The sequence below is a fragment of the Sceloporus occidentalis genome, unplaced genomic scaffold (assembly GCF_023333645.1).
Source record: "Sceloporus occidentalis isolate IW3139 unplaced genomic scaffold, rSceOcc1.0.p SCAF_59, whole genome shotgun sequence".
In the NCBI taxonomy this organism is placed as follows: Eukaryota; Metazoa; Chordata; class Lepidosauria; order Squamata; family Phrynosomatidae; genus Sceloporus; species Sceloporus occidentalis.
Genome location: NW_028317039.1, coordinates 3,620,341 through 3,642,777, shown reverse-complemented (window position 1 = coordinate 3,642,777; position 22,437 = coordinate 3,620,341). Strand labels below are relative to the sequence as shown.

The following is a 22,437-nucleotide window of genomic DNA, read 5'->3' as shown; positions in this document are numbered from 1 at the left end:
ACAGTATCCGAAGGGTTAATGCAAAAATCCAGGTCAGATCACAAAGCCGAGGTCAAGACAGGCTGCAAGAATCACAGTTCAATAGAATGTCAAAGGGTCTGGTACGCAGGTAATCCAAATAGTAATAGAACACTGAGGTATGGGGAGTAGAACCAGCTGATACCTGAGCAAAGTGTATAGAGAGGTCAGGGTTTTTATACCTTAGAATTTGGCGCCTTCCTCATGTATCACATTCCTGGTGTCATTCATTTTAGCTAAATTTGCCAATTTTGTAATTTCGTATGAATGTCTGAAAACGAACCAGGCCTCCCTGAGCACTTCTGCAAAAGGTGTTGAGCATCTGGACACACCCTTTCTGCTATTGGAGGAACAGGGGAGATGCTGTTCCTGTGGCTCCGCCTTTTAGCAGAAGTACTCCAAAAGGCCAGAATAATAGAGACAGATGTGTGGAGAGACACAGAAATGGTTCTGTTTCTCAGAGAACAATTTGTCTGAATTGTTTTTGATCTATTTGTACAAGTCTACTAATTAGTGCCTGAATTTGTCTAATGCCAGTAATAACTGTGTATGACGAAAGAAGTGAATGGCCTTCTTCAGTTGCAAAACAACAAAACACTGGCTCCTATGCATGCTGTGTCAAGGTGTCCTTTTTCATATATTGTATTTAAATTGATGTTTCTGAAAATACATGGTGCATGCTTAGAACCAGAAATCACTCATTTGTACAAAAATAAATCAGTGATATGATAAACAACTTGTGCATAAAAATTAATTACAAAAGTCATTATCGGCAGATGTCATTGGAGCCAGGTTCAAAGTAGACAGATGTCAATGGCATGACCTATGTAATGTTTAGTGTTTTTAAAAGTAAAGATCAAAAAGGAACGAAGGGAAAAAAGCAATTGGATACAAGTGCAGATTTTAGCCTTGTGGGGGCCTCACCCCCCCATATAATTTATAACATAACTCAGACATAAAAGCACAACTCACACAGATGACAAAGCACAACTTATTTCACAGCAGCCGTGCATGCATTTAAATCAGTGTCTCCCTATTTTGCTTTTATGTTTCAAAGGTTAGCTTGTTGGCTGCACCAACCCAGATCACATACATGAACAACAGAGGAGGGGTTTTGAACTAGTGTTTTTATAGTCTTTCTCAGCCCATGCAGCAGTCAGTATGTATATTTAGGATTATCAAACTGTATCTTGCTCAGATGGATTAATAGAATGTTCATAGAGAGCACAACTCCAGAGAGGCCTGAAATCCTACACATTTATAGGCTGCATACAAACTGAACTGGCCTGTCTGAGATTTGAGAGATAACCCCAAATAAAGATCAGGCACGTCAGGAATTCAAGTGGTAAATTTATAAAGGGATTATCAAGGGACTCTTGTACATGTGGTTAAAGCATTCCAGTGCTATACAGCTCTGTTTTCATACATATTTTTTAGTATATATGCCTTTTTCCCTTAATATTTCCCTTAATTATTTTCTGTTAAAAAAACAGAACTTTTTGCATAGTATTATTGTCTACAGCCTGGTAGCAGGCTACTTGCCCTCCTAAGTAGCCATAATTAATCCTCAAGATTTTATGCTTGCGAGCAGGGCTCTCTCCACCTAATGTATCAGTTTGTCTTTTAATTCAGTTAGTTTGTCAATTCTAGTCTTGTAATACCCCTTGAATATACTGTATTTATTGTACTAAGCACTGCGTACATTGTTGGCTCTATATAAATAATATATAATAATAACTAGACTGAACACATTAAATTGTCAGTGAATGGAAGAATGCACATACTGCTTTCAAAGTAGCCTATTAATTTGGTCATTTTCCTGGTATGTCTTAAAAACAAGCCAGAAACCACTAGAATGTATTCTGGCATCATTACACATCCAGCTGTTGTTGAAGTGCAACTCCCACCTGTCTCAGAGTGTGAGTACATTACATTTTGTGGGAAGGAACTCTATACTATCAACTCCAGGAAAGCTGCAGGTTTCACATGGCTAAATGAAAAACAACCCATCTGACTCTTCCTTTATATTGACTTTACATGCAAGTTGTAGTAAGTTTGTTGGACTGAGCTAGCCCTGGATAATGCATGGTAAATAAATTACTTTCAAGATATCGTCTATGCCTTATACAGGGCCTACTGAGCCCTGCTTACAGAGGAAGTTCAACAGGGAAGTGCGTCTCTACAATGAGCTCATTGTTCTTCGTAATGCAACATGACGTCAGTGGGTTGAAATGGTCAACTCTTGTGACAAGATCTTAAAACAACCTAGTAAATTTTGACCAACATATATCTAATCATGCTTTAGCAATAACTTTGCTATAAAGAGCACAGGCTTTACTGGAAGGAAAATGGTGAACTTAAAAGCATTATTTTTAATGCATAATTTAGCTTTTATTCTGTATCTTAGGAATCTTTTTTCATTACATTATTATCAGTGATCTTTCTGCCCTTTCGTCCACTAGGTATAACTTTAATCATATACATATAAAGCATTGAACATACCATCTGACAGCTGGTGAAGCTGGCATGGTAAAGTACTGAAGAATTTATGAAGAAGGGCATCCTCTGCAGAGATCCTTTCACGAGGGGAACCTTTTAGCATCTTTTGTGCTAGATCTTCAGCTCCCATTGTTCGTCCCAGCCTGGAAATGACATTGAAAAAAAGATAAGAGCCAAGTATCCTCACTCCATTTATTCTGGCCTTTGTTTGCAATAAAGAAAAATCAGAGACCTAAAACCTTTTTACAACATGTCATTTAGTTTCATGGAAAAAGTAATGTAGTTAAAAATATATATCTATATATTGAAATTTTTTGCAAGGTACAATAGAACAGAGAGGAAACTAAAAGGAAAAAGAAAAAAGAAAAAAAAAAAAAAGGAGGGGAGGGGAGAAAATTAATTTACACAACAAAACAACATGTATATAAATGCAGATACAGGACAATTGTCAAAATATAATCACAGGTGGCAACTGGAACACAGACTGCCACGACATGAGCGAAGTGCGTATTTCTCACGATTTCCCAAACCTAAGAGGACTAGAGAGAAGGAAAGGGAGGAAAAAAAGGGGAAGGGGGAGGTAAACTGAAGCCACTTAAACCAGGTTCCAGTGTAGAGAGTATAGTGATCAAAAGCCTGCTTAAATAGTTCCTCACCTCCTCCCCTCTTCATAATCAATTGCTAACTCTAGTGGTCTTATTTCCAATAGGGGGAATCACACATTTTGCAATGTTAAGATGATGTATATGAAGCGATGGTTGATATAACCAATGGGGTATGGTGAAGGAGCATTGCACCTGGAGTCAAGGGAGGAGGACTGTCCACTACCTTAACCCAAATTATGCTTATGTTGAACTTTGATAGATAACGAGTGCGAGAAGGTGCATACCTTCGCCCACTCCTACATTGATAAAGCTTGATGTAGCATGTCCTCCTACCTTGCCATAAAGCCCAGAGAAGAGGGGAAAAATATCCAGCAGGAGTCTGGCCTATAAAGACAGCTTTGAAAGGTGATTGTCACGGAACTAGGGTTGCAGAGGACTTTTTACCTTGTTTGGAGTTGCTTTTCCCCTGTTTCCCGTTCCCAGTATAATCACACCCTTCTGTTATGGATCACCATTTCCCTTGCCCTACGCCTAACCGGGACCTAGCCGCAAATCCATGGAACTGTGCGGCGTGTAGGAACAGTGCTGATGCCCTCTGACAATTAGAACTGCGTCTGACAATTAGTCCTGGCCGCGTCTTGCAAGGGAAGGCTCCGGGTAGCCGGAGGCCAAAAGTTCCCAGGTATGATGGTAGAGATCCCCACACCCATTACCCAACACTTTACATTGCAAGATAAAAAAAATAAACTATATGTTTACAATATTATGTGCAAGTGCGTCCGTAACAAGGAAATGGTTACTCCAAGTGTGTCAGGAAAATAAACCCTTAATATTATAAAGTAGTTTCTTGTGTGGATTAAGCTGGTCACAAGTAGTGTAATGAATGATTAAGGGGGAAACATGGACTGTGTAAAACTATATGTATACAATATTATGTGCGACAGTTTCCCATGCATAGATTTAGCTAATCACAAAGCAATTAAGCCAAGTACAGCGCTCCTCCAGACACATAGGTCACAATATCTCACACCCAGTAAAGTAATGCTAATTGTGGGAGAAACATGGAAAGTGTAAAGTATATGAGAGAAAATGCCAAAGCGCTAGTATACTTATTTGTGTTTAACAGAGACGTGGTTCCCCTAGAGGTGCCAGCAAAAACATCCTTTTGCATGTATATACATGATTGCACGTGAAAGTAGCAACCAAGAACAAAAACAAAAGGGACCAAAATACCGTATTTGCTCGATTATAAGACGACCCTGATTATAAGACGACCCCCCAAATCTGAATATTAATTTAGGAAAAAAAGAAAAACCCTATAGGAAAAAAGTTTTACCAGTAAATGTTAATTCATGTAAACTATTTTTTTAATAAAAGCTATGATTGAGAAAAATTTTGGTTTATTTCCTTCTATTTTCCAACCTGCCCCCCCAGCTATGCACATCTGCCCCAGAAATGCCTTATACCCCCCTATATGCCACTGTGCCCCATGATATGCCTTTTAACCCTCTAAATGCCACTCTAACCCCAAAAATGCCTTAAACCCCCTATATGCCACTCTGCCTCCCTGATATGCCTTTTAACCCCTATGTGCCACTCTGCCTCCAGAAATGCCTTATACCCCTATATGCCACTCTGGCATTAAGGGGGTTAAAAGGCATATTATGGGGCAGAGTGGCATATAGGGAGGTGTAAGGCATTTCAGGAGGCAGAGTGGTGTATAGAGAGTTAAAAAGGCATTTCTGGAGGCAAAGTGGCATTAAGGGGGTTAAAAGGAATTTCATAGAGCACTCTGTCTCCAGAAATGCCTTAGGCCCCCCATTTAACACTCCCCCGCCCCCCCCCAAACTTACCGGTGCTTCTGACTCCCCTGTCATGTAGCCGGGGCAGCGTGCAGCAGGAAGGAGGTGTGGCTAGCAGCGGGGGTTTCTGCGTCCATCGCGCAGACCTTCCCCGTCTGTCAGAGATCAGATTTCCGACACCGGTGCGGGGAACTCTGATCTCTGACAGACGGGTAAGGAATGCTGACCCGGCTACACACCGGGGACTCAGAAGCACCGGTAAGTGGGGCGGGGGGAGACAGGAGGATCCAGGTCCCCTGCAGCTGCGGGGGATCTGGATCTTAGTCGTCTCATAGTCAGACCTATCTGAAAAAAACCTCGTCTCATAATCGAGCTAATACGGTACTTCAGTGAGTCAATGGGAAACAACAAAAATACAGAAATGGTAAGCTTCTCCAGACAGTCTCTGTCTCCCCCTGCACATGCCTAGATTATAGGAATGGGGGTTCGAGATGCACAGTCAGCAGACGAGAGGGACACTCAGGGATGTACAGCATCATCATTTCAGAGCAGCATAAGCCTATTCTTTCCTGTTATGTGGTGGGTCCAGGGCCTACTTGGAGGGGGCGCCGGCAGCCTGCAGCCGTGAACTGCCAGCCGCGGTCATTCAGTAAGCGCGGCCGTTGCTCGCAGTCACTATGGGGAGGAGTGGGAGCGAGTCAGCCAGTTAGGAGGACCTTATGGGAGTGCCGCGGCACGCTTGCGCTGCGCCCCTATTGTAATTACGCTCTGTACACCGTATAAATGGGTGTGACAAAAGGGGAGGGGCTTGTGGGGGTGGGGACAGGGGGTGGCAAAATTATGTTTTGCCTAGGGTGGGAAAAATCCTTGCACCAGCCCTTGGTGGGTCAATCTTCTCCGGAGAAGCCAAGCCACTGTGTGGACACTGTGGCAACAGGGTAGCCACTATGAAAGACAATGAGAACCAATCCTCTAGCTGTATTTGTAGTAGTTGAATTGTTTCCAAAGGCATGTGGACTGTGCTGGAGTCATGCATAACATGCAATTTGAAGGGGTACCCAGCGGTACAGAATTCTGTGTTCTGCAAAAATAGTTGTGAGTGTGTGTAGCATGATTGCTGAGAGGCCCTGGTATAGGGCCACAGTGTCTTCACCCTAAGTTTTTTGTTCAATGTAAAGTCATATAAGCAACATATCAGAGGCAGAGGTCTGAGAGCTCTATGAGCCCCTGCAAAATCTATAGGGGAGGTAAGCTGTGAAGTAGTGTGGCAGCAGGGGTCTCTATGGATGAAGGGTGATTTTCCAAGCCAGCTAATTCCGATTTAAGAGAGGCCACTTCTTTGCGGAGGGCCCTCTAGAATTTGCCTGCGAGGTTAATGAAGTCAGTTGAGTTGACCATATTGGGGGGATTTGGCTTTGTAGTGAGGGCCGCATGAGTAGCAAAATAATTGCAGAGAAATTAAGACTGTCTGCTTTGACGGGGCCCAGTGTCTCAGGCACACCAGTGGGGTTTCTGCTTCGATCTATGGGTAAGACTTACTGGCTGAAAGCGAATAATTGCGGAGTGTCTCTGGGGAGCACACGAGCTAAGGATCCATACCCTAATTAGGCAAGCCACATTCCCCCCATGAAAATAGAATTTACTCCTGTATATTAATATGTCCAACTTGGAAAAAGGAGTAAAATAAACTACCTTTCACTTATAACAAGGAGGCTCAGACATTATTTTTTAGATACTATAAATATATATATATAATGTATATATATATATATATGTATGTATGTATGAAAAAACCAAAATATTGTGATCTCATGATACAGACCTTTGGCATGCTATTAATCCCTTAGTGATCACTGAAAAGCCACCAGTTAACGACTAATGACGTGCCCGCACGTCATGGCATTAAATAAGCTTAGAAAGCAATCTGAGATCGCTTTCTTCACTTAAGCGGTCTTGCTGTAACGCATATGTATTATGTGTTAATTTATTCATCTATACATGTCTAATTTTAAATATATCTGCTATATGTCTTGCACATTTGAACAGGAAACAGCTAACTCAGATTGCATTGCAGGCTGAGTCACCACACATCACATTTTATGTTTTTTGTTCTCCCAAAGGACTGCAGCAAATTTCTATCTGCAAATGTACACCACCAAATTAATGTAACATTCACGTAACGCCCAAATTAACTTGATAGACAAACTACAAAGAGACAAAATATTTTTTCACGCTGTTTAATTTCCTGTTTTCTCAAGCATTTTTTGGTGGGTGGTGGTGGGGAATTCAAGGTGCCTTTAAACTTGATCTTTTAAATGATGTATTTTCTTTTTCTGCATCACAGCACCTGATAAGAATATAAATTCTAGAAAAGGCCAAGTTCTTCCTTTGAAGTTGCAGTCTTTAAAAGTGGTTTGGCCGCTAGAAACCCCTAAGGGCGTGTATGTTTTTTCCCCCCTCTCTTTAAGGCTTTTCCCTGAATGACTTAAGGGCTGGATCATTTTATGGGCAACCGCAGCTAACTGGAAAGTTATCTGCAAGTGACAACAAAAAACGAAACAGGGGTCGTGGCAGCAATTGTGTAATTGGTCTCTGTCCATAAGTTCACTTACAATGCTGCTATTATTGGCAAGAACAACTGGAGAGGGAGTATTACTAATGTTCAGTCTATTCCCAAATACCAACATAAAAGTACGTTACTTTCTTTTACACCAAGATACGTTTTACTGCCAGGTACCTACTATTTTTGGAGTAAACACTGTTTTATAGAAGGATTTTTTTTTACGGATATTAAAAAATAAATTGCATTCTCTTACATTAGGAAAAGACATTGGTGCTGCATAACTAACTATGGCAAATATGGTACTTAGAAATTAGGCATATTTCATACAGATTTCGAGGAACAGTTCTGATTTTGGGCACTGAAGTGGGTAGTTTCCCGCTACTGAGGTTTTGCAGGCAGTATGAATTGGCTGGGGAGATCCTCTTATGTCCTCTTACTGGCCCAGGGAGGTGAAATGGCTATGGATGCAGAGGCAACAAACAATGATTATAACCACTGTCAAAAACCTCCAGTGTCAACTCTCACTGTCTCTTTTTCTAAATATCCTCTGATCCTTAGCCTTGTGTTGCAGGTCAATGAATATCTGTTCACAGACCAATGTCTAACAGTTTTACAGGAGCTTTTATAGGTTATCTGGAAAGGTTGTGACAAGTTTCCCATCCCAGGATTGGCTATAATTAGCAATTTATGTGGCAACAACCTGCTCCAATATTGTTTTGATGGTTAAGTGATTGATTTGTCGACTCTCTTGCTATTTTTATTCTTTTTATTGCATTTTGCGGTGAATGCTTTGTTGTCTATAATATACTCTTAGTATTACTGCTATAGGGTGTCTAACCGTAGATATTATACTTTATATATGAACACATTATAAACCGTTGTAACTTATTGGTGTGTAGGTGTTCTATTAATTATCTAGATATTTAAGGCATTATGGGAGGACAGCCTCTTGGATCTATGTACCCAACACCTTGTTCTTTTTATATTCAATTTGCATTTCTTGTGTACCCTGCTGGTATTTATTTATATTGTTTCAACATAAGATATAACCCATGCTAGGGGTGCTACCTCCAAGGTATATAACCAGGAGGGAAATAGCTTTGTGTCCTGGCCAGTGTTCGGAACTGATGGCAGCTTTAGACAAAATGTGTCATGTCGCTTGCACTCTCTGGATAGGAACTAGGAAGCCAAAATGAAGATGGGATAAACCCCCTTATTGCCATCACATGCATTCTTAAATTTCTGCACTGTTTTAGCCTCTACGATCTCTGCTTGAAAGCTATTCCAGTTATTCACCACCAGCTTAATGAAGAAATATGTTCTAGCATCCAACATCAAAGATTCTGACTCACTAATTCTAAGCAATGAAATCTTCTGACATATGCTCCCACTTTTAGGGTGGCGCAACCATTTGTCTAAAGGGTCCCATTAGATTAAGTAGAAGATTAAAATTACCGTATTTGCTCGATTATAAGACGACCATGATTATAAGACGACCCCCCAAATCTGAATATTAATTTAGGAAAGAAAGAAAAAGCCTGAATATAAGATGACCCTATAGGAAAAAAGTTTCACCAGTAAATGTTAATTCATGTAAACTATTTTTTTTAATAAAAGCTATGATTGAGAAAAATATTTTGGTTTTATTTCCTTCTATTTTCCAACCTGCCCCCCCCAGTTATGCACATCTGCCCCAGAAATGCCTAATACACCCTATATGCCACTGTGCCCCATGATATGCCTTTTAACCCTCTAAATGCCACTGTGCCCCATGATATGCCTTTTAACCCTATATGCCACTGTGCCCCATGATATGCCTTTTGACCCCCTATGTGCCACTCTGTCTCCAGAAATGCATTATACCCCTATATGCCACTCTGGCATTAAGGGGGTTAAAAGGCATATTATGGGGCAGAGTGGCATATAGGGAGATGTAAGGCATTTCAGGAGGTGGAGTGGCGTATAGAGAGTTAAAAAGGCATTTCTGGAGGCAGAGTGGCATTAAGGGGGTTAAAAGGCATTTCATAGAACACTCTGCCTCCAGAAATGCCTTATGCCCCCCATTTAACACTCCCCCCCCCAAACTTACCGGTGCTTCTGACTCCCCTGTCATGTAGCCGGGGCAGCGTGTAGATGTCTACGCGATTCGCATAGACAACTTACGCTGCAGCCGGAAGGAGGTGTGGCTAGCAGCGAGGGTTGTCTGCGTCCATCGCGCAGACCTTCCCCGGCTGTCAGAGATCAGAGTTCCCCTATTTGAGTTCTGATTATAAGACGACCCCGATTATAAGATGAGATTATAAAACCTTGTCTTATAATCGAGCAAATACGGTATATTTTTTATTTATGTACAATTATACATTGGCATCAATTATTCAAATAATTTCACTTAGGACTCAAAAAAACTAGAACCACCCCTAATTCCTTTGTGCATTTCTTCTGTCTTTCCTCCAAGATATACAGGTTGAGATCCCTTGAGGATTTTTGGTCTATAAAACATGCACTAGTAGCCCTTGTTTGTACTCAGTCTAGAATATCTATATCTTCTGTCCACCATCATGTGCATACAATCAGTATTATTGTAAGGGGTCTAGCTCCCTCATGGAGTTGTCCTATCACTCTGTGCTTATCTTTCTTGCTTGCCAAGGGTGCAGTGTGTCGGCCTTTGTGGGCCCCAGAAGGAGCAAGACAATGCTTGTGACGTCAGTATGGGGTCTTTAACAACCCCTCACTGGCATCACAGGTTTATGTGTTGGAGTGAGTGTTAGAGTGAGCCTACATGTTTGGTATGGGGAGAGGGTGCCAAAGAAACTCATACCCTTAATTCTCTGTTAAAGTGGATAGAGACCCCAGCTGGACACAGAGGAGTACGGATATGGGGGAGGATAGAGGTCTAATGAAACAGAGGGGACATGAAAATGTAAATAGAGGACTGAAAAAGAGAAGTGGTCTAAGAGAATATGGTAAGTGGTTGCGATGCTGGTGGAGGTGGGGATGCCAAGGTACATACATCCATACTGGGCCCCCAAATTCTCAATGGCAGCCTTGCTGGTATGCAGTGATGTACATAGTACTAAAGGTGATGTAACCAGTCATTTGTTAAGTGCCATTACCAACACTTTAGTTTTGCTACTAACTGAAGTTAGACCAATCACGGTACTGTAGAAGCAGAGGTCTAGCCTTTCCCTTGCCTACTTACTGAACACCACACGCACCCAGCCAGACATGCCCATATGATATAAAAGGTCCCTGCAAGGACTCAAAGACAGCTGGGGAAGAAGTATTTTAGCCAGTTCAACTCTGCCCTCCTGACAAGTTTGGATGGACCACACCATCTTGTCCAGCTCTAATATAGCCTATTGTTATACAACCTAGCATCTGTTGTTTAGTAACGTTGACTAGCTGCTGTTTTATAACTGGCTACCATTTGAAGAAATGTCTTCTATAAATGAAATAACTGTCCCTTCATAATGTTTTCTTCAGGAATGCTTAGTTGTAATGTAGGGGCCCTTTGTGACTTCTTCAATTACATTTTACTTGAATTCACATGTAGCAAAAAGATCTCTTTCTAGCTGAAAAAAACATGGCTGTTGAGAGATTCTCACTCGCGACAAATGGTGATTAGGTTTACAAATGAGAATCCCTCTAGTTTTCTCTTCATGTCAAACACACATATTTAAGTCTTGTTGCCTTTGACAAGCTCAGTTGGGGTTTCTTTTAAGAGGAAGATTCCACCCTTCCCTGCCATCTGTTCTTCTGTTTCACGCTCAGTCTAACATATTGTGGTGCAAAGCGTGAGGGGATGAAGCACATACTTTAATGGCTGGCTGACTGAAGAAGACCTGCAGGTGCTACGGTCTGTGTTGTGTCAGGTGACAGGGTGATATAACCCAGGAGGGACAGGTGTGTGTGTGTGTGTAAGTAAAATGCCTTCACCTCGGTATAATCTATGTTCTGGCATCAGACTGTGGGGTTGTAATAAACATTAGCATTGTATTTTAAGATAAGCATATTTTAATAATTTCAGTGTTTTGCCATCTTAACTTTACAGTGTTGAGAAGTCTGTAGACACATTTACATTTGCTTTTTAATACATATGCCCATCAATCAATTAGAATGCGTGCACCAAACTGAAGTAATCACATATTTTGCCCACAAACAGATCAAATCTCTTGATTTGTTCATTACAAAGTTGATACTTTTCTTACCTGTCCCAGATGTTTTCAAATGGCTGAGTTTCATATTGTGCAAGCCACTCTAGAATAATAATACAAACATAACCATGAAAATTAATCAAATCAACACTTTAATAAAGAATACATTTACTGTAGGAGAAGATACAGAGTGCTGTACTGCACTGTTTTGTGCCACCTTTTTCTGCTTGAAGCAATCAATCAGTGACTGAAAAGTTGCACATGAACATTGGGGGTCTTATTATAACCCATGGAACCCTCGTACAAACTGTCATGGGAGCTTGCTGGCAACAAATGTAGTGCCTGCGTTTGTGACAAGCATTTCCTGCAAGCAGACTCAGGTAACCTCTGCAACCACTTGTCTGCCCATTTAAAGCAGCTTGGTGCAGGTAATACCCGAAGCTAGTGACAAAAAAATGTTTAAAAAAAGGCCAGTCTGACATATCCCTACAATGAAATATTGGCTGCTTGTACATCGTATGCCAGAAAGAAGGATCCTGGAAGGTAAAGGGGTGAGAATACGAGGGGGTGAGAGAAAGTTTAAGGGGAGCGAGTGAGGGAGTGAATTAGAGAGATGAGAAGGCAGTTAGAGAGGGAGTGAGTATGTATGCATGCATATATGTAACATTGAATGTGCATTTGTTAGCGTCAGTGTGTATATGTGTGTGCTAGACTAAGCGTGACCATGACTGTGCAAGTGTGTGTTATAAAAAGCATTCAATTTCAATCATCTCATGTGAAATTCAGAGGATCATGATTGTGGAAACACAATATATATTTGGCCATTTGATTTAAAAGACAATGCAGGGAGTTGAGAATGTACAGTTCAGACAGCGCCCTTACATGGCCAGTTTAAGATTTCCTTTACCAGATTAGGGATCTTTTCTCTTCAAATGGGAAATAAACTGGCTCTCCTCCCTGCGGGAATTTTATACTCTGACAATGAGATATGATGAGCATTTTTCATTAGGACTTTTTGATTCACTGCCGTTTTCCGAGTAGTATTTTTGCAAAGAAAAAAAAAAGGTGCTTGGTAATTCACCAGGCAGTACTTGTGTCTGTACTTGTGTGCATGCAGATGCAGGAAGCATACATTGATATGTGCTGTTCCCACTTGTAGCTGAGTGCAATGATAACAGTGACGCCTGCTATGTTGACTAGGGTTCTGGTGTAACCTAATTGTAATCAATCATAATGAGATATGTATGATAAGATGATGTTGATTTTAGTGCTAAACCAAAAGGATTCATTTGTAACTGATTACATTTATTATAGCACACGTAATACCCTCATGTAAACCAAACATTCTCAGCATCTTAACTATTGGGAAACCAGTGTAGGTATTTAAGTCTAGAAGAGGAACTGTACTTCCAAACGAGTAACCCTTGTAAAATATGATTCCGATTTTTAAATAGACTTCCCTCATGTACTTTGTACTATGTACCATATTTGCTCAATTATAAGACGACCCTGATTATAAGACAACCCCCCAAATTTTGAATATTAATTTAGGAAAAAAAGAAAAAGCCTGAATATAAGACTACCCTATAGGAAAAAAGGTTTTACTAATAAATATTAATGCACACTATTTTTTCATATTTAATAAAAATAAAAAAACACCGGTGGAGGTGCCAGCAGCAGCGGAGGTTGTCTGTGCACATCCCGCAAATGTTCACCGGCTGTGGGATGCACACAGACAACCCCTGCTGCTGCCAGCACTTTCGCCGGGGCTTCCCTCATGTACTTTGTACTATGTGTTGTATAGACAAAAGTCGGGGGAATCTGACAGATTGATTCTTGAACTTCTCCTGAGGAAGCCGAAATAAAAATCGGCGAAACGCGTTGAGAAACTTTATAATTATCGAATTTGGACTTTACAAGGACTTGCCGATTACCCTTCTACCTTTGTGAAGGACATTGCTTTTACGCATAACCCATATGTTATGCCCACCTGTTTGTAAGTTTTTAATCTATATTTATTAAACCATATCTATTTTTATTGCACTATTTTGTTTCCTATTTTCTACACAGAAGTCCCAAGACAGAAAAGAGTCTGGACTTTTTGACGAGCTAATACTTTCAAGTACACTTGTGAGTGCAACAAATATTTCAATTTTTGTTTTTCGTTCGAACTTATTACACTATATTCGTTTTATCTTTTTTCCCACATATCTATGCGCCCCGACTTTTGTCTATATACCGTTTGTTGTAACACTTATGAGGAGTGTTTGATCTACGGGAGCAGCAAGATCTGTAGGGTATTGTACATTATTTTTTATATTTTTTAAGACTCACCCACTCATGAAGGTGTTCCTTTTTCGTTTCATACTATGTGTTGTAGTCAGACCTATATTTGAGGTTGATTATAAGGCGACCTCGAATATAAGACGAGGGATATTTTTCAGGGCATTTGCTCTGAAAAAAAACCTTGTCTTATTATCGAGCAAATACGGTATTTAAAATAGTTATTTCACATTCCTCAATCTCCTCTTTCATCAAAGATATACATATTGAGCTCTCTTTGTCTTTAATTATTAATGGAAACCATTTTGATAGCCATGGAGTCTACAGAACGATACACAGTACTCTAGGTGTGTTCTGACAAGAGATCTGTAAAGTGGCAGAATCACCTTTCTGATACTAATGCATCTAGCTATACAACCAAGCACCCTACTTGCTTTTTCTGACGCTTTATTGCACTACGGATTATTATTATTATCATCTTTTATTTATATAGCGCCAACAGTTTACGCAGCGCTTAATACAATACATCAATTTAAGGGATATGACAAGACACACGAATTGACAGACTAAGACAAACCAATACATTAGGTGGAGAGAGCCCTGCTCGCAAGCTTAAAATCTTGAGATAAGTCCCTCTCTTCTGTCTTCACTGACAGAACAGTCCCCCCCAATGCCTTGGGATTTTTACATCTCAAGTGCATTTATTTTTGCATTTATCAACATTAAACTGCATCTGCCCCATTCTTGACCATTTGTTTAATTTACTTAAATCACTTGCCGTGGCTTGTTCTACCATGAATGTTATACACCTTTGTATCATCTGCAAATATACAAATCTTACCATTACGAGCTTTTGTAATATCTCTAAAAAAAAAAAAAAAAAAAAAGGTACGGGTCCCAATACTGACCTTGAGGTACCCCACTGGTAACAAGACCTTTCTCCATATACACCCTTTAAGGTGCTACCTGCTACTTATCCCTTCAACTATATTAACATCCAAACTCAATGAAAGCAGTATACCGGTATGTATGGGTCTTCTATTCGGGACAGTGTCAAATACAAACAGACAGCTTCACACCCTTTAAGAAAGCGTTGTCATCCAAAACCCATTTAAATAAAAAGGTATATATGCTGCTTAATGATTATAAATATACGTTCTACAAAAGTTTGCAGGAAATTCTGAGCCATCTCAGTAATCCATTGTTTGGTGTCTTAGGAAAAGAAAAACAAACAAGTGGATTCCTAGGGGCTTATTAACAACCAAAGGGGCTAAAAACATCTCGCACACTCAATGGGTTAACCTCAAGTCACATAGGAAAGGAAACAGTTAGATCCCCTTATTCCCTTCCCCCTTCTTCCTGCTGAAAACTTTTTTCAGGCTTGTTTGCTTGTCTAGTAAACCTATACTGCTAAGGTAATCAGCAGTCTGTTTGACATTAGCCTAGCTGCTCCAGGGAGGCTCCTGAAGGATTTCATTAGCCTCTTTACTGCTCTAGGTTTTTGGAGAATGTGTTTATCTTACTTCCACCTCAAAAAACTGCATTTGTTTTTTAAAAAGCACAATAAGGAATCTGACAAAACATAAAATGGTGCATGAAATATTATGAGGTAAACTATCAATGAGAGGATAACCCCTAAACATAAAAGACAATATGTGGATATTCCCTAGTAATTAAATAGAATTTAACCTTCATGGATAACATTTTAAAAGTCCACCAAACAACACAACAGGTATGGAAATTGTTAAAAAATCTTAAAGGAGTAGCAAGCTTGCAAAAAATTCCGTATGGAACACAACATCCCAAGGGAAAGTAGGATTCCTGCACTACGTGTGTTGTTGTACTGCCGCAAAAAAAAAACCCATGGCAAATTTTGCCTACACAAAGTGTAAGGTTTGTCAAGGACAAAAGGATCCATATGCATATATATGCAATCAGTGTTAGTCTTGCGGTTTAGTTTGATGACAGGTGATTGCTCTTGGACTTCCTCGCCACACATGTTTTGCTGAAACTAAAAGGGTTAAATCTGCCAATTATATTCTTTATCATTCCTTCCCTCTTTTTCCAGATAGAACATCTACAGCATTATCAGTGGTAAAAGTGAAAGTGAGACAAATGACTTCTGGCACTCAAGCTTCAATGAACTACAACCGCCAACTAGCAAAGCAGATTTCAGGGTTGATATGAAGTATCGTTTTTTGGGCAATTACATTATCATAGGTTGAGCATAGAGACTGAACGCTGTTCTCTGGTGGAGGGTTACAAGCATAAAATCCATCTAGTACCTACGTGGTTTGTGATGCAGTGACGTTTCACAATCCCTGCTATACTACACATATAGTGGATAAATTAAGTTGGAAAACAAAATAATTGATTGCTTATATTTTCTTATCACTTAGGTCGTACTTGGAAAAAACCTTGATGCTTTACTAATTATGGTAGCTTTGAAGGGGTTTACCATCACTTTATCTTCTGGGTTTTTTTTAAACTTAATTGTTTACAACCAACCTAGAGGTACCAACAATTTACTAACATGCATTCAAAGGGTATGACAAAATTAGACAAACTAAGGCAATCCAATGGATTGAGAGGGCCCTACCTGCAATTTTACAATTTAGGGGATATAGTGTAGAAAGACTCAAGGTTTTGAAAAAGTACTATAGATGACTGTGTATCAGTGGCAGATAACATGGTTCTAGGTGAAAACATTGCACTGAGGGAGAGCGATACCTGGATGATAGGTGGCAGTGAGTTCTAGAGGTATGAAACTTCACAGGTGAAGTCTTGAATGCGTGTAAGGAAGAGGTGATAAGGGATGAGGTGAGCCTTAGGTCACAAAAGGACAGTAGAGTTCGAGCAGGGCAGTATTTTGTTTTTAGACATTTTGGGGATAGGCATGTACAGTGGAACAGTACCAGGGAGAGCTTTTATGTTAATATGAGGATTTAAGATGTAATACTTAAGGAAATAGGGAGCTTCACAAAGTGTGGAAGCAGAAGAAGAAGCATCATGTAAGGAAGATTAGCCAAGCAGGATTTTGAGTGGATTGTAGAGGAGAGAGTCAAGACAGAGGCATTGGCAGATTCGGCTGGGTCACGCTCTCAGGGTGTCTGTCTCCCCTGTATGTTAGTGTCTGTCTGATTTTTTGTTTGTTGGTCCAAGTGGAAGTTTTGAGTGTTTTTTCTTGTTGCACTCCTTAATAAAGGTATCGTATTTTGGAAGGACAACTTGGCGGTTGTATGCCATTAATAGGATGACCTGTACATCACTGCCTGTGGTACGGTTGCTGCGACATCTGGTTCCGAGGTGCTTGCAATGGAATGCGTGATTTAAATTGTGGCATGTTCCTGAGGTTCTTAACAGCATGGTCGATGCCGTGTCACGTTTTCATTGGCAGGAATTTCCGGATTTGGCACCGGGAGCCGAGCTGGAAGGGTGCTGCTGCTCAGATATTTTGTGGACCCTTGCTTCAGGAACTTAATAGGGTTTGCAAAGTCATCATTATCTCCGGGTACTTGGTCCTTCTACAGGAAAGTATGGGGTTTATGGCTTGAGACTGTCAATGGGGCAAGTTTGTGTACAGAGCATGAGATGATAAATGTGATGTTAACATTTGTAGAAGATTTGCACCAGCCAGGTAAGGCAGTGGGCTACAGTAATTATATATATGTCAGCGTTGAGTTTTTGGTTCAAAATGTTTGCACAACCTGACATCACAAAACTCTTTTTTTATCATTCTGGTTTTAAAGGGTTGGCAACATTGCTCTAGGTCGTGGTGTGTGGTTTCAGAATTTCTTCAGGTTCGCACTTTAGAGAATAATTTTTTATCACATGCAGATGGTTTGCCTTTGTCGCGCTTTAAATTTAACAAGGTCTTTCATAAGTGCTTGCGGTTGGTGGGTGCGTTGGGGCATTTTGGGTCGCATTCATTAGGCATTGGAGCAGCGCCCGAGGCAGTGCGGGCGGGTTTATGTGAGAATGATGTAAGGAGGATTGGTCGCTGGCGTTCTCACAAAAGAAGTTATGTGCGCCACTTGTTTGTATTTTGGGTGGGGAAAAAAGGGCAAGAATACATCCAGGTTTTAATCAATTGGGGTTCCATGGCCTGTGCATTTTCTGGAAAGGGGTTAGAGGTTTGCTTTGGTCACAATTACTCCAAGAAGCAGCAGCTCTTAAAAGTATGGTTCAGGGTCAGCTGATCCTGGTGGTTCATGCTGGGGATAATGACTTAGGAAAAGTCAAAACGATTGACCTGTTGAATACAATATGCTATGATTTAGGTAAATTTTCTTCCCTCTTGCCTGTTGGTATGGTCGAAAGTCATCCCAAGGTGTTATTGGCGTTGGGCAAAAAATCACCAGGCAATAGAAAAAGCTACACAAACTCGCTGTGGCGGTTGTTCTTGCCTGTTATGTTGATTTGGTGCATGCATACTTGCGTGGGCATTCTTTACACGCCCACGAAGCTTTGTGGTGGGCAGTTTTATATGTGGTGGGTGGAATTTAAAAGATGGTTATAAACATGGTTATTGATGGTGATTACAAAATTTGCTTTATAGGCAAGACATAAGCCAGGTGCTGTGGCTGCTCCCACCCCACACTTTATTGTAGGTTATGTTAGCTCCAATGTCAGGTGTTATATATATATATATATACATACATACAATTGTATGATGTATTTATGTCATGTTATCATTGTTCTAATAAACGTTTTGAATGTATTTCTGTGTCTGTATTGTTTTCCAGCCCAGTCCCTTATAGTCATGTGATCTATGCTTGCAATGTAAGTGTTGTCAACTCAAGGGGGGTCATGTGTATGATGCGCTCATATGACTCTGCTCCAAAGGGTGATATACATACATACTACATACTATTCACTATGCCACAAGGTCAAAGTCTTGGTAACCACCTACCTACCAAAGTGCTCCTGTTGGGCCATTTGAAATGTTGAGAGTTATATGACAGGGATACCCAAGGTTCCCATTCAGTTCAACAAAGGCATTTCAATATTAAAATATCAAGATTTTAATATGAAAACAAACTCTGTTGTTTAGGTTTATTCAAAATAAAAGAGATGCTCTCAAAAATGCAGTTCATTTTGTAACCAAATTCCTATTTTTGTCTCCCCCTAGTGGATTCTAATTGAAAACATCTCCATACTAACTAGTTACATAAAACACAACTGAAAAAAACTAAATGTTTAAATTTATTTAAAATTCAGGGACTAGACATGCACATAAATATATTTTATATATTTTTTCCAGAGTGTGGTCACTGGCTTACTCAAAAAAGGAAAATTGGTGTTTCTAGATGTTCATTCATGCTTGCCAAAACACTACTTGCACTACTTGCAGATGTACATAATAAAGAAGTTTACAGATTTGTGCAGAAAAACAACCAATAGACTACTGTGTGTCATCAGCTTTAAGCTTGTCAAGCTAAGTTAATGTCATTGACACCCCCTTGAAAGGAGAATGCATATTAAAGCACTCTATGCTTTATTGTTTAATATGCTATTTGGTAATGTATCTATTATACCAGCACTGATTATTACCGTATTTATCGGCGTATAACAAGCACTTATTTCCCAAAACGTCGGGGCTGCAATCGTAGCTGTGTGCTATACGCCGATATGCGCGGTCCTGCACTTAGTGTGTCAGAGCAAAGCACTGGTGGACTCATTACTACACACCAGACTGCGCGGGTGATGTCACTGATGGCGACTGCGCCGGAACTTTGCTCTGACACACTGAGTGCCGGGACCACAGAGGAGGCAAAAGGAAGGTGCGTATTATACGCCAATAAATACGGTACTTGTAAGGACATTGGTAAGGTCAATATGTAAGTGAATAAGGTGTGGGAGATCAACCCAGTAGAAAGAGGTCAATGTGGGAGCAACAGCAAACTACCGTATTTGCTCGATTATAAGACGAGGTTTTTTCCAGAGCAGATGCTCTGAAAAATACCCCTCGTCTTATAATCGGGGTCGTCTTATAATCAGACCTTAAATAGGTCTGACTATGAGACGACTGAGATCCAGATCCCCCGCAGCTGCAGGGGACCTGGATCCTCCTGTCTCCCCCCCCCCCCGTGCCCCACTTACCGGTGCTTCTGAGTCCCCCGTGTGCAGCGGAAGGAGGTGTGGCTAGTAGCGGGGGTTGTCTGCGTCCATCGCGTCCACAGCTGGACTACTACTGTTCAAGAAACTTTGCCCCAGCCCTGGCACTTTGCACCCAGCACTTTGCACCCAGCACTTTGCCCCACCCCTGGCACTTTGCACCCGGCACTTTGCACCCAGCCCTGGCACTTTGCACCCAGCACTTTGCCCCAGCCCTGGCACTTTGCACCCAGCACTTTGCACCCAGCCCTGGCACTTTGCCCCAGCCCTGGCACTTTGCACCCAGCCCTGGCACTTTGCACCCAGAACTTTGCACCCAGCCCTGGCACTTTGCACCCAGCCCTGGCACTTTGCACCCAGCCCTGGCACTTTGCACCCAGCCCTGGCACTTTGCACCCAGCACTTTGCACTGTGCCCCTGCACCCAGTCTCCAACTCTGCCCTGCACCCAGCCCTGCCCCCACACTCACACCCTGCACCCACTCTGCCCTGCACCCACACTCACACTCTGCCCTGCACCCAGTCTCCAACTCTGCCCTGCACCCAGTCTCCTGCCCTGCCCCCACACTCACACCCTGCCCTGCATCCCCACCCCCACTCTGCCCTGCACTCAGTCTCCTACCCTGGCCTGCCCCCCCACCCCCACCCCCACTCTGCCCTGACCCCCACTCTGCCCTGCATCCCCTGAAACCCCACCCCCACCCCCGCGAACCGCTCTGTGCGAATGGAGCCACTCGCACAGAGCGAACCGCTCTGTGCAAACGGAGCCACTCGCACAGAGCGAACCGCTCTGTGCGAACGGAGCCACTCGCACAGAGCGAACCGCTCTGTGCGAACGGAGCCACACGCAACTAAAAGAAGGCGGAGAGTGCAGAGCGTGTAGCGGAAGCGGGGAACGCTCGCGGAGGTAAGTAAAAGGAGCCGAGTGCTCCAACAACGAATCGATCACTCGATTAATCGATAACGGAAATCGTCGACAACTATTTCCGTTATCGATTATTATCGATTTTATCGATTCGTTGTTTCAGCCCTATCTAAATTAATAGAAGAGAGTTGAGGGTATATTTTATGAATGTTAAAAGAAGAGATAAGCACATGACTAAAAGGACGGTGTAACGCAGCCCCTCCAACGAAGGATGCACATTAAAGTATTTAACACTACATTAATATGTATTCTTAACATATAAGAAAAGAGAGAAAAAATTAAGCACTTCTCTGCCCCAGAGCAGCCAAGTACTTGAAGCAGCCAATCACTGGCAGGAAAGTACTCCCACTAAATCAAAGTTTCATTAAACCCCTTGGAATGCTAGAGATGGCAGTGACTATAGCGTGCATGCTCACTGGAAAGCAGGAAATGTATTGAGCTTAACACATGTCCTGGAAGCCAAGTAGCTTTAAATGCATATGCAAGGGAAAAATATTAATTTAATCGTATCATATGCATCAAACTTCATAGGATGGCTGAAAGGTCCCTTAATGAGACAATCCCCGACTGACAAGAGAATGCCATTGAAGTTTTATGGTAGAGGGTGAGGTTCCCTACATTCTTTATAGCTGGATGTGATTAGCATCAAAACAACTAATATAAAGTGTCAGAGACTTTCAAATTAAACCCATTTACTGTTTAAACCACAACGAAACACATTATTAAGTAACATCAATGTTATTAACAAATGAAACTTACTAAGTAATTTGCCTTATATCTAAAAACTGGCTGTGTTACCATTGAGACTTGGTTGAGGAACATAGATATCCAAGTAACATGTATCTAAAAGTAGAAAGGGGCCTGGGGTGACTTTAGCACAAGGGCGCATGACTGACTAGCACCAGGAGTGGGAACCTGGCTCGGGCAGGTGCAGCATGTGGCTCTTCAGGCTCAGCCTTTTTCAGCTCCAGTGTGTCAGGGATAGCTGATCCGGCACTATTTTAAGCGGGGAAGAAGCAGGCTCTCCATCTTCCCCCTGAACCCCTCTTTTATATGCTGAGGGAGGCTGCTTTATGGGATGGCAGGGCATACCCTAAGCCATTAATTTGAAGTCTGTAAAAGAGAACCCAGGTGCAGTCTTGAAGAAGCTGGTTAAGGAAGTAGCCTCATGATAAAGGGCGGTACACTTTTTGGAGCCTCCCATGGTACGCCTGCATGCGTCGCTATTGGTGCGGGCTCCTATGGCGGAGACAGGATCTTATCATTTGTTGTATCCTGTAGGTTACTTCATTAATGATGGCTTTGACAAAGAGGGGCTTTCACCTGTTGACTCCCTATATGTATCTGTACAGCCTTAAAACTTGTGGAAAGAAGCCCATTAGGATGTACAGGTACTGACTTTGTTTCAGCAGCAGGGACATTACTGCCAACTGACCGTGTGGCAAGCAGTGGTACACCATCTTGATCACTTG

General features: G+C 41.5%; 1 protein-coding gene across 1 annotated transcript in view; it reads right to left on the bottom strand.

The window, feature by feature from the left end:
• LOC149287561 (cyclin-dependent kinase 15-like) overlaps positions 1–22,437 on the bottom strand; it is a 54,038-nt gene that overhangs the window by 6,180 nt on the left and 25,421 nt on the right. The window contains 2 exon segments of the mRNA XM_089492762.1: positions 2,521–2,660; positions 18,177–18,225. Coding sequence (XP_089348888.1) covers positions 2,521–2,660; positions 18,177–18,225 — 189 coding nt within the window.